Source organism: Camarhynchus parvulus, chromosome 4A (assembly GCF_901933205.1).
Source record: "Camarhynchus parvulus chromosome 4A, STF_HiC, whole genome shotgun sequence".
NCBI lineage: Eukaryota > Metazoa > Chordata > Aves > Passeriformes > Thraupidae > Camarhynchus > Camarhynchus parvulus.
Window position 1 is genome coordinate 1,614,153 of NC_044600.1, and position 15,502 is coordinate 1,629,654.

Genomic DNA, 15,502 nt, shown 5'->3' on the forward strand with positions numbered 1-15,502 from the left:
ACCATAGCAGCAGAGCTGTAATATGTGAAATGGGTGTTTTAAAATATTTACAAATTGGAAAAAAATATTGTAGAAGTATTAAACTAACTTTGTGTCACAGGTTACCAAACATCAGTTATTTAAATGGCAGTTTTGGTGCACTGGGCCGTGTAAAGACATTCATACATTTGCATTTCCATTGAGAGAGGACTACAATGCAAAATGGAACTTTACTTGTATCATTTAATAGGAAAAGACTTTCTTGATGGAAAGCAGAATGCTGTCAGTGTGATTTGTACTGCTCAGAGTGGTGTCCCCTCACCTGCTTGGAAAGGGAAGGGAAAATGCAGAAAAATGAAGGTGTGCTCTCAGGGCTGAGCTGAGGAGACTGCAGAAGTTGGAACTCCAGTCTGAGAGCTCCAGCCCTTCAGCACAGCCCAGGCCACTGACAAAGCCTCCCATGGGCTTCCCACACTTTTCACCAGCTCACCAAACTCTGCCTGCAGCGTCCTCAGTGGCAGCTGAAATAAACTCTCGAGCACTCTGGCAGAGGGAGGCTGCTGAAAGGATATTGAACTGCTTCTCACAAAAGTGCCTGTCCATTTTACCATGGATATTTTTGTGGCAGGTGGCAGATATTAAAGAAATATTCATCATATGCTGAAAGAATGGATTAGAAAAGTCTCATTAGAAACCTTCACTGGTTTCACTTCACAAAAAAAGAAAATGCATTTATGCATCCTCCTGTGTTTAAGTTCTACATTTTGCTTATAGCTATACTGAAATAGGACTAATATAACAGGATTTATACTGAAATTAGACTAATCTTTACATGATCTAATAATAAAGTTTGTCATCCACAGACAAGAATTCCTACAGAACATTCCAGGCAGTGCCAGTGCCAGCAAGGCCAAAGATAACAGGATTTGTGGTACCACTGCAGCATTTTTCCCTGAGCAGGGCCTGTTAAATGGATAACAAGGACAGGTGTTTTTATTGCTGGGTCAGATTAGCAGATTAACACAAACTCATAGAAACTGAACAAAAACCTGCAAGTGATCTCTTGCCTAAATCCAATTTTCCCTCTACTTGCCTTCTGGAGTCAGGTAGAGAATAAAGCCTCTATTTTACAACCTTCTGGAAATCTGGACAGCATCAGTATCAAGGCCACCCCATTCCTTCTGCTTTCTTACCTCGCTCTCTGTCACAGGGGTCTCATGTGAAATACAATATTCTCCCAGCTGACAAGCTCAACACATTGCTTTTTATCGTGCTGAAATGTCACTCTGTACTCAGGCTCCAAGCTCAACCAGATTTCCCAGCTCCTAATAGGACTACTGGGAGAACATCCATCCTAACACAGACCCCCAGGCCCAAAAAGAAAGACATTAATTGCCACAATGCCTTGATTATAGAGATGTTTACAGAATGAAATTAACAACAAAGCAAGGAAGACACTTCTTCTTGGAAGTCAATCCATAAGGAAAAAAAAAAAATCAATTAAGTGCTACAAATGCAAGAAAGGCAATAATTCACAACAACACGCCTGGAAAGGAACATTACACACATTAAGTGGCAGAAATGGGGTGACATGACCAGGTAGGCTGAAACAAAACAGAATTTTCCACTTTGAAAAGTGAACTTTCTCCACCTTTCAGAACAGCCAGTAAGTATTTCTCATATTGATCAGAAATAGCCTTCAGTTTATTACTCCTGACTTGGTTTTGCCTTTTTCAATGGCAATCTCTCAGCGAAAAGTGCTGCCTTACCTTTGTTCATATCAATCAGCTGCTGCTTCTTCTTCTGTCTCTCCAGCCTCTCCCGCTCCGCCTTCTCCTTGGCCAGCTTGGCCCTCTTGGTCTTCTCCTCCAATTCTCTCCTTTTGTTGTTTTCTTTTAATGCCTCCTGCATTAGAGGAAAGGAATGTGAGTGTCTGTGCACTGAGGAGAACCAAAATAACCTGCTTTGAAATGAAATAAGAGGAGAAGAAACGAGGAACTTGACCCAATACTTGGAGCATGGTCAGAAATCTTGGGAGGAACATAATGCACCACATTATTTGTACATGTGAGAGCTGTTGATCAAAGCAATGAGGAACTGAAATTGCTTTGTATTTATGATAAAGGAAAAAAAATAATTTTCCAGCAGCAACATGTTTGTATTTTCCCTATTAAGACTGCAAGTCTACCTTAAGCCTGTGCCAAGCTCTTAGGAGGGATGAGTGGGGAGGAAGCCAAGTGTCCACTGTGATGGAAATTCAATTACAAGTGGCTGAAACTCAAGTGCTAGAATTGAAATATAATTCATCAAATTTTTTTGTTGAAATAGCCAGTCTTGATGTCTAAAATTCAGAAAACACAGAAGAACAAATGGAAAATAGTTGAATTTTTAGGTTATGACTTAAAGGTCTCTGAGGTAACAGGTTATACCTGAGGTCTCTCAGGTAATAGGTTATATATTTGCTATATAGAGCAAATTAAAAATCCAAGACTCCCAAATGCTTCCAAATACAAAATATTCATTCAAGCAAGGGGCAGCATCTTCCAGCGTGCCATTTCAGGGGTTTCCTGAGGTCAAACACCACATTTCAGGCCTGTGTTGCAGAGACTCTGCTGGTACCCACAGCCTCACTCCAAACTGCACCAAGAACTGCACCAGGAACTGCACCACGAGCTGCACTCACTGCCCCAGCACAGAGCCAGCTGCAGCACAAACACCACAAACACCTTTTCTTCCAGAAAAAAAGGCAACTAAAGGGCAAAGCCAATGTCTTGTCCCTTCTGGTTTTGGACAGTTCTGTCACTGCACATTCAATCCCCCCTGACAGAGATTTCACTTTACTGCAGCTTCCCAGGCTGGAATGGGAGGAAATGCCCCCGGTCTTACAGAAAAAGCAAATATGAAATGTCATGGTTGCACTGGTAGCTCAGCTGCCGCTGACATCCTGTGATCACATCACAGATTCCATCACATTTTCTACCAGCAGGCTGAACTAAACAAGCTCTAAAGTTAAATTTTATCTGGAAATTCTCCTTGAGCCAAACTCTATGAGTTCCATCTGAAGGAAGATTCAGACTGCACTTCATAAAACAGAATGGATACCAATGGTGATTAAAAAAAAAACCCAAAAAGCCATTCAAAAGAAAGGTTTAATCTTCTTGCAGAACAGCAAGATAAGAAAATATTGATAACTCTGTGTGAGAGTAGCCCTTTTTATCTATCTACACCCATCCACCTCCTGGAATGGACTTGCTTGTTACTCCCCTCCATCAGGCAGTTGGACTCCTACCCATTCCATATTTGTTATGTCATTTACTGCTATACATTTAGTCAGACTTAGATGAAAGCTGGAAATAAATCATTGGCAAGAACATACTCCCACCCGCTATCAGAGTCAGTGCAGAAAGCAAAATAAATCTATTTTCATCTATATTTATAAGCATACTTTATATTTAAATTAATATTACTAACAAATTTGATCATAGTTTCTCAAAATTGATGGATGATGAATGCAAATAAAGAGAATTTGGACTCAGGTGTAGAGTGGTTTCTACAGCATCTGCTCTGCCTGAATTGTATCAATCTTTCAGATTCATTTCCTACAGTTCTGCTGCAAAGGGTTATTTTTCTCTCTCATGGCATGCTTTTATATTCCCCCAGACCTTTTCTCTTCCAAACATTTGAGTTGCAGTGGATTTCTTCTAACACAGAACAGTGCTATTCCAGATTAGCAGGGTTTTTTTTTTAAACTATCAAATGCCAGTGATCCCCTTTCTGTGTAGTTTTGCAGGCTGAATTACTTCAAAAGGTAAAGATCAGTTTGAAAACTAAAAAAAAAAATAAAAATAGTTCTGTAATTGCTTTTAAAAGAGGGAATAAAAATCACCAGTTTTGATACTGCAATACAGTGACAAAGAACTTACCACTGTTCATAGGGATCTACTGGACAACTAAATTTATTCTCCAATTAAAACTAAACTAATCTAACAGCTAGAAATCAGACAAAGAAGCAATCCTCTGGTAAGAATAAAAGCCTTTTCAACAGCTTTAGAGCACATTTTGAAAAGTACTCATCTAGATGCTGTCTTCTGAAAACATGTAAGTGCATGCAAAAAGGGAAATAATTTTTGAGTGAATCTCAGCAGACAGAAATATTTAAATGCATAAAACCCTTTTATTGATGGGCTTTTCATGACCCTCTGTTATTTTGGTTGGTGCATAAGGGCAAGCAGTTTTGCTAATTCAACAGCAAATTAAAAGTTAGAGAAAGTTTGAGTGTGGGTTTGCTTTGTTATAATAAAACCAAAACCGAATTATTGTCTCTCCTAGCAGAGCAAAGAGATTCAGCAAGGAATATTATCTCTTTTTAAGTGAGTTAGTTGAAGGAGCACACAGTTTGATGTTCCCCCTTGTGTTTATTAGGATTCACTGAAGTGCAGCTCTGGTACTCAGCACTGCCAGTTTACAGCTCGGCTTCCTTAAGAAGCAAATAAAAAATTAATGCATCTCTTGCATTCTGCACATATCTTAAGTTTTGACAGACAAACACATTCACACATCGACACGGTTGTAAATAGACTCTCGAAGGTAAATTATTAAAAACAAGAAGAAAGAAAACAAACTGTAATGCACAAATCTCCCTGGATATTAAAGATGCAGCTGGCTGCAAAGCGGTCATGCACCAATAATGAGGCAGCCTGTGATCCCTCAGGCCTTCCCCAAATTTGCCTTGCAACTGCAAAATATGTCAGCTGAACTTCCAGCAAAATAATCTTCTCCAGCCATAAATCATTAGGAATGACCAACTCAGATTATCTGGAAGTTAATCTACAGAAATTCAGAGTTAAAATACAGCAGATCGAGCAATCAGCGTGCATGTAAAAGGGAGATCTTTCCTGGGTGTTCCTTGGAGGATAACACATTTAAATACATTGTTATCCCCATGGAAATAATGGAAAAGAGATGGCATTAAACAAGGGCAGGCAAATTGAGTTCCTGCTGGGTGGCAGTGAAGCACTGAGCAGAGGATGAGGCTGGGACAGTGACCCAGGGACAGAGATGTCTGGGTTTGGACAGAGGGCTTGGCAAGGGGAGCTGCCTGCCCAGGGAGGGACAGGGGTTTGCTGCTGGGTGCAAAGCCACCAAAAACTGCCCAGGCACAGGAGCTCTGCAGTGGTTACTAAACAAATTTAACAGTACCAATGAAAAGCTGCTGGGTACCACTTAATTACTGCACTGGGTAATAAGTTGGAATCATTATTAAATGGGCCTTGAGTGGACAGGTCTGGGACTGGTTTTGGAGAGCAGAATAAACACTCACACCTCGTTCAGGTTATTCCTGATAGAGACCCAGAGCTGAAGTACACACACAAAAACAAAGCTGTATCATTGTCTTTACAAAAAACACACAACTAGAAAACCTCAGGAAAACAAATGTCTGTTTGGGTACAACCCGAAAAGAGAAACCACAGCCCAGGGCAGACCAATTATTGTTTTGTTCCAAAAGCAATCTCTCTGGACCAAGGAAGACAAAAATCAGTGTTCTGGCACATCATCATGTGAGTACAAGCCTTTAGACTTTTTAACAAAAATTCTTTCTAAGGTAAGCCTGTAAGAACTGTTCTTACAAGAGCCTGAATCCAATAAAAAAACTGAATTACTCTTTTTAATAGCAGGACCTTGAATGTGACACGCTGAAAGGTTTCAAAGTTTCTGGGTAGAAATTTTTGACAGATTTTAAAAGAGACTGTGAGAATTACACCCAGTGTAGTATATAAGGACAAAATGTAATTAAATAACAAAATAAAAGCGCCTGGCTTGGAAAGACTTTGCAGACTTCCTGAAAGACATGGTTGGTGGGCTGTGGAAGGAAGCACTGCAGAGGGTGGGTGGCATTACACTGCAAAGAAATAACAAATGTGGGAAAAACGACACTGCAGGGACACGCTGCCACAGCTGCACCTCCTTCCTTGAGGTTTCTTACACCTTGCACTGTGTTCTGACAGGATTAGCAGCTCCAGCAGCCTGCCTGGGCTTTCCTACACGTGCCAAGCAAGCAAATCTGAACCTGGGGAAGGGAATGAGCTGTAATTGACTCCAGCAGCATCCCACTAAATGAAGCTGCAATAATGCAGCGATCAATCTGGAGTCACAATTAAGACAAATACAGATTCCAATTATCAAATTATCTTAATGGGATATAGGAACAAACAGAATGATGAGGCTAAGGTGATCTACGGGAAAGAAAACTCTGGAGGTGTTAGAGAAGTCGGGTTCATTCCAACACAAGAGTTTTCGGACGGGTTTGAGGGCAGGTGTTGGCAGCTGCAGCCTGCACACATCATCTGTGCAGGGTCTCTGCTGGCCCTGGCACAGCCCCAGGGGCCTCACCCAGGGCAGGTAATGAAGGCAAAGCTTCACAAGAGCTTCGCGACGGCTTAAGCTCTGCCTCAGCCAAAATCCCAAACCAGGCTTTGCTCTCAGAGTGGAATGAGGATTCAAAATCCTCATTTAAATATTACAAACTTCCAAAGATAATGCCTGGAAATAATGACATTTCTCAGTTGGACTCACTGCTACCATCGCTGAATATAAAACGGAAAAAAAACCTAAAGAAAACTTTTGAAGCCCGTTCCATTCAAGATTAGGAAATTTAACTTCGTGCTTTCCTCAGACCATGCTTTCCACTATAACTTGTGAAAATATTCCTTAATCCATGGCATCTCTACCCTGAAATGTGGCATCCAGTGCTTCTCCCCCATCCACAAAGAGCCACCTCAAGAGAGAAACAACAAGGTCAGAACAAAACCCCAACTCCAGCTAGGCAGTCATTCCTACCTTTGCCAACACAGTGTACCTGAACTCAGTTTCATTTCTTTTATTATTTTTTATTTTTGCACCTTTTGGGGAGCTTCCAAGAGAAATGCCATCATTGTGTTTTACACCATGAACAAAGCACTTATCTAGCAGCACTAACCCCTTGTAAATAAACTGAGTTACTGCTCCTATGTGAATTCCACCACCTGCATCCTTTCCTAACCCACCCCTAATTCCTGATTTGTTCAGGATAATGATTAAAACCTATTCTGAACGTGTACACTCAGATGAGAACTGGGAGAGCTCACAAAAGGTTTGTATTTCGGGTTTTGAGGAAGGGTTTGCTGTATATTGCCTGTTAATAAGGACAGTGTTTCACTTGTGGTACCACCTCTTGGGAAATTTCGCTGAAGAAAATACTTCTTGCTCATTATTCTTTATTTTTTCCCAGCTTCCTGCTAGCTGGAAACTGTTATCTTTCAGGCTGCATTAAAGAACTGTTACTTTTTAGGCAGAAGGGATGAAGTGTATTCCCAGACAAATAACCAAAGAGAACAATGAATAAATAGAGCCTTTCTTTTAAACCACTCCTGAATTACAAACACAATTTATGAGTTTGAAAGCTGGGAATTTAGCCTGACTATGCACTGTATTTCATGGTAAATCAGATGTTTATTATGTATTTATTTATGTATTGTAGATTCATTGAGTTGTATTACTGCAGCAAATGACCTGCTGCATTCCAGGGACACTTCAAAAAAGCCACCACAAAAACCACTCCTGAGTCACAGAGCTTGAAACTTCCTCTGTAGCAAGTAATAAACAAACAAATATTAGGGAGAAGGAAGGGTCTTACAGGTCCATTTGTACCCAGGATGCTGAATGCACTGTGGGAAAAGCTGCTTGGTATGAAGGCAACATAACTGATGTTCCTGTCCTGTCTGGGTCAGGGCATCAATCTCACAAAATCCTGGAGCCCAGAGAGGTGGGCACCAATAAAAAGTGTTCAGTTTGCTGATCATTTAATGTGCCTCCTCATTTTGGGGAGATTTTCACTTTGTGGATGTTGCACTGAGGGCACACAGCAGCCATCAATCAATAGCAGTGTTGATACAAAAGGACAATTTATTTCTCTGCTGTTTTACCAAACCCATCTCTCATTCTGCCACCTGATGAGTTACTCACATCTGCTTAAAAACTGCCTGAAACTGGAATGAACCCTTGTCCTCCAAGTACATTCATAATGTATTTTAAGATTTAATTCTTTATTCAAGAGCTGCATTTACACGAATGTGAGGGAAGCAGTCACCACTGATAAAAGTGTCTACCAGATTAAAAATATCACTCCAAACAAAACAGCCTCTCTGCATTTCATGCAACTAGACCCAAAAATCCATTTTCCTGCTTCAAAAACAACTTTGTTTTTTTAGACTCAAAATTCACCTTTAAGACCATCTGCATTAAAAGAAGCCCACAGAGCAAACAAAATCTAAAGCTCTTAAGTGGGTTTTTAAATGAAAAGGAAAAAAGGAAATTTTAGGAAAAAATAAAAACTTTTTTAAGAAAAAAGAAAATTTTCCAATCTAGTGCTGAGGTGCATATTTCATACAACTTCCACAGCACAGGAAAGGAAGTTTATGTTCATTTACAAATGCAGGCGTGACACATTTGGTGGAGGTTTTTAAATCCTCTGCCACCAACACAAACAAACACTGAGAAAGTGACAGCCTGAAAACATTACAGGTCACTTGATACAGAGTGTGAGACAGCAAGTTAAAGACAAAAAATGGAACAGAACAAACTGGCATCTTGCTCCAGGCAGCTGATTAATCATTATTTGATAAGAGCCTGATCCTTTTGGGCCTGATGTTGTATCAGGTTGTCCTCAAGGACAATGGAAATTTGTGTTCACTTTCAGTGGAATAAAGGACTAAAAATCTAAAAAAAATATGTCTTCTTCAGAAGAGTTCTAAATATTAAAGAAATGCTATTTTCCAGTGGATCTTCAACTGCAAAGAGGAAAAAAAAAAAGAAAACCCACAACAAACAGAGGAAAAAAAAGAAAACCCACAACAAACCACGCTTTTTGCTACTTTCAATTCAATTTGCAGCTGCCTCCAAGAGAATACACCTTTCTATTTATTCTCCAGCCTTGAAGTTGGCTCATGTTCCAGTGGCACAGGGGAATCCTGTGGAAATGCTGTAGTTAATTCCTGTGGTACTGCAGCCACCTGGAGGAATTTGGAGCCTCCGAACTGAACTGGCTCATGGCACAGGAAAGGAGAATTATCCAACAGACAGTTCTTGTTCCAGCAAGAACATAAAAGAATGACAAACAGGAAAAAAGAAGCCATCAATAGTTATAAAATACCTGGAATTACACTTCAGCCAATCATCAAAACACCAAAGGAAGCTGATGGGAGCCCTTGGAGGGAGAGGGGGGTGTCAGGAATGGGAACAGGACAAATTTAACACAGTGCTTGCTCCAGGGAATGGTTGGAGATGTTCTCTACCCACTCTTATCTGATTGCTCCTGAATTCTTATCAGTACTTATTACTTTTTCAAAGTAAATCCCACAGATTAAAGGAATTTCAGCATATTTTTCCTCTGGGGAAACCTCTTGCAAGCACCAAAACGTTGCAGAAAATCTTAATTCTTTTTTTGTTCATTTTTTTGCCCCTAATAGAAAAAAAAAATCCTTCACTGTGAACTTTTAATGTTTGCCCTGGTCCATTAAACCTGATTCATTACATTGCTAAAATATTAAAGTTGAATTAAATTTGAGCTCAACCTTATCCACAGTTGAGTTGTCACCTTACACACTGGAGGACAATATGTCACGACCGAAATCTAAATAATTCTGGATATGTTCACCCAATTTCCTGCCATGGAAGAAAACACAAAATTAAGCATAACAGAAAACATAGAGAGACAAGGAAAGAATTAAAACTGGGAGAAAAAAAATCAACAAGAAAACATAAAACATTTTGCAGGTATTACTCACCAAGAACAGAGTTCTGAAGTTGCTCAGATCACCAAAGAATTCTTCTATGCTTATTGTTTTGGGATCAAAGGTGAAGTATTCTCCCAAATTTTCATACAATTTTGTCATGTTGTTGTGCATGTTGGACAGTTTCTCATATTGTTCTCGGGCACTCTCAGCAAAGCTGTGAGGTTTTGTTAAGGAAAATGCCTCAAATGCAGCACAAATAAAGGAACAAAAATAAAAACCCAGTAAATAAAGGAAACAGTACACAAGGAAAGAGCTCTCAGTACAAAGACTACAACTGCAAAATGTGCTTCCAAATATGACATTTTACTAGATTAATATTAGTAATTATTAATATGAGCATTTTATGAATTAATATTAATAATGTCTGCAAGTTCATGGCAATGCTTCCATTAAATCATCCCTTTCCAATGGTGAAGATTTGCCACTGACACAGAATACAACTTCCTCTATAAAATTTTTAACTGCTGTAGGCCTTTTTATTTGAAGAGATGAACAATTTCATAAAAAGAATTCTATGGAAACACCCAGTGAAATTCAGTTTGCTCTGAGAATCGATGGTCTCAATGCTCCAGTGAAGCCATGTCCCCCACCTCACACATATATTTTATATATAAAATGTGCATAACGACCAGTGACAAACTCACACAGTATGACATCTCATTTTCTTGGCCTTTTATCACCAAATTCTGCTCTGTGGGTTCTTTCCTGCCCAGGCACACAGTGCATGCCTCAGGCTGCCTGGATCAGCTTCACTTTCTGAGGCACAATCTCAACTCTGTAATTTCACCCAACTTACAAAAATGAAATATCCACCCACCCATCCCAGCAAACTGACAAACAGCTTTGAGAAATTATTAGTGAGAAAAGCACCATGGAACAACACAAGTCTTGTTTTGTTGTTTTTTTTTTCCTTAGGAAGTGTGGAAGCCTGGAAATGAGACTGAGATTGACTTTCATCCCAGCAGCCATCATTAAAAGTTTGACATAATGCTTTTAAACAGAAAAATGTGGTGCTTTTCTCTCCCTACATGAAGAAAACCTAAATAAATCTATCTATGATATCGCTAGAATAGATATATAAATTATAATATATATAATTTAAACTATATTATATATAACTATATATAACTATATTTATATATATAAAAATAAAACTATAGTATATATAACTATATATTTTCTATATATATCTATCTATAATATCTCTAGAATAGATATCTAAATTATAATATATATTTTTAAACTATATTATACATAACTATATATAACTATATTTTATATACATATAATATATTTTATATATAAATATATATCCTAGATATAGATATATACTAATATTATAATATATATTTTAAACTATATTATATATAACTATATATAACTATATTTAACTATATTTATATATATAACTATATTTTATATATATATAAAAATATATATACAACTACATTATATATAACTATATATATATATATATAAACACAATTATTTTGGAACTAGAGGAAGGGTGCAAGCTACTAAAGGAAACCTTGCTTTGCCTCAAAGCAAGTGCATTTCAGTCTGCTCTTTTCTTCTGTGGGGTTGTTTGGAGCCACCAAGTCACAAATGACTGGGCAAAGCACATCTGCTCCAGGGTGCAAGCAGCTCTGCTGATGGTGGATTGAGGCTGATGAAAGAGTGAAGGACAGGAGAGGTTCCCTGAGCTACAGATCCATGGCTTCTCCCTCTGGCAGCTCCTTCCATGGGAATTCTGGTGCTGACCAGGGCAGAGCTCTGCTCCAGCCTCTCCCCAGTGTTCCCCTCTCATTTCTGAGCCTGCTGGGGTCACATTTCTGATCACACCCCACTGCTGACATCCCAGGCTCTGCAAACCACACAGGGCACAGACACACAGAGAAATCCTAAAAAAAAAAACCCAAAAAAACCATTTCTTTTTGAGATAAGACCAAACCCAGAAGGGATCCTGCAGAAAACAGTCAGTAAACTGCAGAGTAAAGCCTGGAGATGCAGGTGGGTGTTCTGTTCTCAGTGGTTCTGCAACTCTTGGGTGCTGCTGAGCACCTAAAGGCTGTCCCTGCACAAGGGAAACAGAGCTGAAAATACCTTCCATGGAAAGGGGCCAAATATCCCACCTGGATGTGCCCATTTTAGCTGAGGCAGTCACAAATAAATATAAATAAACAGTTAAAAATTTGTTCTTAAAAGCATGACTGAAAACTTTATCAATATCAATTTTTCCAAGCAATCCTCTCAACTAAAGCCTCGTGGCCTAAGAGCAAAGCTGGCAGCTCCTAAAGTTCATTTAGAAATAGAAACCCACTCAGTGATGGATATTAATTTATAAAATCATGATTTTGAAATATTATCTGCCCAAACAGTGCCACAGCAGTGGCAACACCTAATTCTCAGTTTATTGAAAACAAGTTTAAGCTGCTTGATTAGAATTTCAAGCTTGGACTGTTGCGCTGCTCATCTCAAGATAAACCTGGTGCAGTTCAGTCTTCAGTGACATTTAACTGCACAAAAGGAAATGAAAGTTTAATGGCAAGAATACATTAAATAGGTAATAATGGCACATTAGTGAATTATTGAGCACAGACTAAAAATTTTAGAAAAACATGAATTGCCTTCAAGTCAGCAGATTGCTGTAGTGAGCAGCTCACCAAAAAAGAAATACACATAAATGTACAAATTAATCCAGTGGATCCTTTAAAAACAATCTTACATTATGTAATACAAATCCAAAAATGACCGAAAAGTCCGAAAAAAAATAAAATACTTGGACAATTCCAGATTTGCAGCCTGTTCTTGGAGACAGAGCTCCCAGCTCTCCACTGATGTTGCACTCACATAACAAATAACAACAGTAAGCACTAAAAAACCCCAGCAGTGCTACTGAAAAGAGATATTTTAAAGCACCACTCTAGAAATAGACACCGTAATTTCAACATTATTATTTTTTATCTATTCAGTACTGAGCTGCAAGTAAGAAATATCTTTAACAGATGGCCTGCAAGACAGAGGGGTGTCAGCAAGACAGATGAACAGGGTGAGCCAAGGGAGAATTGAGGATTTCAGCTGGGCTTCATTTTGAAGAAGACAAGGCAGAGCTGTAAGGACAATAGTTCCCAGTCATAGAGCATGCAATATTAACAAAGTTACTGCCACTCTCTGTGTGCCTCATCCAACCTTCCTACTTCTAACACATTAGTAGTGGGAAACATCCCCTGGAAACGTGGTGATCCAGGGGAGCACAGCCAGATGTGCCAACACCATTTCATGAAAAAAGTCACTGAGGAGTCTGAGGTGTGTCAGCTTTGTGTAATAGCAATCCTTCATCCAACAGATTTCCTGAAGAGAGATTGAGGCTTTGCCAAGTGCTCATTTAAAAACTCCAAACTTGGTTTCACTCTCGCCACTCTAAACCAAACCAAAATTCACTGATTTTTTTTTACTATCAAGTTTAAAGGTGCTTATTCAAGTAGCAGAAAGTACTTTATTCAGAACCTTGGTTTTTCCACATTTTCTTGCGTGCCATTGCAGAGCAGGATTCTGGCCTGAGGAACCACCAGGCTAAATATCTGTTTTAACCTGTTAGAAGAGAAAGTCTGAGTCAATGGTGTCATTTTTAATGAAGGATGCACAAGAGCTCTTAGTTTCTAATCTCTCAGCTCATTCATAATAGAGCATTCTTTGAATTGAACTGTGGCAATGCAAACAGAACTTGTTAACTGAAGACAGAAATTCAGCTTTAATAGCACTAAGTCATTCCCACTGATAGCTCCATTTTCACCTGCTATCAGGATGTAAACACATGCTAACAATTTCATCACTCACTCCATCCATACTGCATCTCTGTGACTGCACAGCAGCCAAGACTTCTGGAGCATGCACAGGTAATTATGAATCACAATTATATCCCTAATCTTTTCCTCCTGTTGGAAGCCTTTGCAAAAACAAAACAAAACAAAAAACCTGCAGAAATCTTCATTGCAATACACTCTACCCAAATCAGAGCCCAAAGAAGCCAAGAGCCATAGCAGGAGCCCAACTTTGTCTGTGTACACAAAATCATGTGCTTCTGAAAAGCTGAAAGATTCCCCAATAAAATACCATAAAAAGCTGAGTGTGAGAATTTCTTTGTCATTACAAAGCAAATTACCTCATCATTCAGGGTTAGACAGAACGGCTCAGGGAAAACCCAAACAAAGCAAAGCACAGTGGAGCAGGGGGTTCTCAGCAAGGAGGGCTCTGCCTCCCCCTTTGTCCCTTTAGTACCTGAAATTGTCATTAACCATCAGAATTATGTAACAATTGCATTCATTGAAAAAAAACCAGGATTTCAGTGGGTTTTGTGTTTGTGGGAATGAAGAACAGAAAGGTCACAGCCATCCAAGAACAACCCTGGCTCAACCTGCTCCTTCTCCCAAAATCTCAGAATAACAATTAATTCACATTAATTAAAATGAAATTTCTGACTTGTGCCTAAATGGCCATAAAACTTTCATCTTGGTAAACACTAAAAAATCTGTCAGTGTTTACTTCCTCCCAGCTCTAAGCAATCAATTCACTTTGCTGTGTTCAAACTTCTCTATAATGAAAAGAATTTCCATTGTTTCCACCACATTGCTATGCACAGGAGAAAGCTTTAGTCAACATCATTTCAATATTACTTTTTTATTTGTACTTCTGTTAACGAGGACACAAAGATCACTGCTCAATTCTCTGAAAGTCCCAGAGGAAGTCTCTGGGCAAAAACTGATAAACAAGGGCCTACTTTATAAAATATTCATTCCAAGGGACAAAGCCCCACAGAACTTAAAACTTGAACTGGTTAATACTGGGAAAGTTGGCTCCAAGATTTAGGTGGCAAATTAGCAATTTCCTGTGCTAGCAAAAAGAAAACTTAAAAAATAAATAAGATCACTTGGCTCTCCAAAGAGAACACAAAAGACAAAATTTCTAAAGCCACAGGCTAAAGAGAAGGCAAGATCTTATCTATATTTAAAAAAAGGCACTCCAAAATTAGAGCTAGGCATTAACCTAAATTAACCTGAACCACCTATGAAAAAGAAAAAGAAAGTTCCTGAACTCAGAAATTTTTTTCCCATTATTGTAACAGAGAAACAATCCCCAAATTCCATAGTCTCATTTTAAAGAGAGAGTTTTCAAAAGCTCTACAACCACTGGAACAAACCACACCTTTCATCCTGGCAAAAGCAACACTTTTTCTCCACTGATGCCATCACCAGAACTGTGAGACTGCCTTCATACTGCCTGGCAACAAAAACCACCTAGTTCTTAATTCTCAGTTGTGGTATTCTGATTTTTAAATAATTTCAAACAGTGTGAAGAGCGGTATTTGTAGCTTTTTTCCAAACTCAAATATCTTTTTTATTTTGTGACGGCAAAACAATTAATCACTATTCCTGCATTAATTAGAAGGAACACAGAACATGATAGTCAAGCATGTATCAGACAGAAAATGCTGCCAGAGTAATGGATTTGTAGCATCTCTTCCCTGGAGAACAATTAGATAAAAATCTCTTTAGATGAATAAAAACAAGAAGGAAACAACAGAAATGCAGCTTGTACAAACGAAAAGCTCTTGTAAAATTTGTTTTGCATATTATATTCAAATTTGTTGTGACTGTTTCAATAACACAAGTGTTGACGCGCTCTAACAATGTTAA

General features: G+C 38.8%; 1 protein-coding gene across 4 annotated transcripts in view; it reads right to left on the bottom strand.

Annotated features, from left to right (window-relative positions):
- DIAPH2 (diaphanous related formin 2) overlaps nucleotides 1-15,502 on the bottom strand; it is a 168,468-nt gene that overhangs the window by 58,585 nt on the left and 94,381 nt on the right. For all 4 annotated transcript variants that reach the window (XM_030967679.1, XM_030967681.1, XM_030967680.1 and 1 more), the window contains 2 exons: nucleotides 9,801-9,965; nucleotides 1,749-1,884 (listed from right to left, as the gene is read on the bottom strand). In XM_030967679.1, the coding sequence (XP_030823539.1) occupies nucleotides 1,749-1,884; nucleotides 9,801-9,965 (301 nt within the window). The remainder of the gene's footprint in view (nucleotides 1-1,748; nucleotides 1,885-9,800; nucleotides 9,966-15,502) is intronic.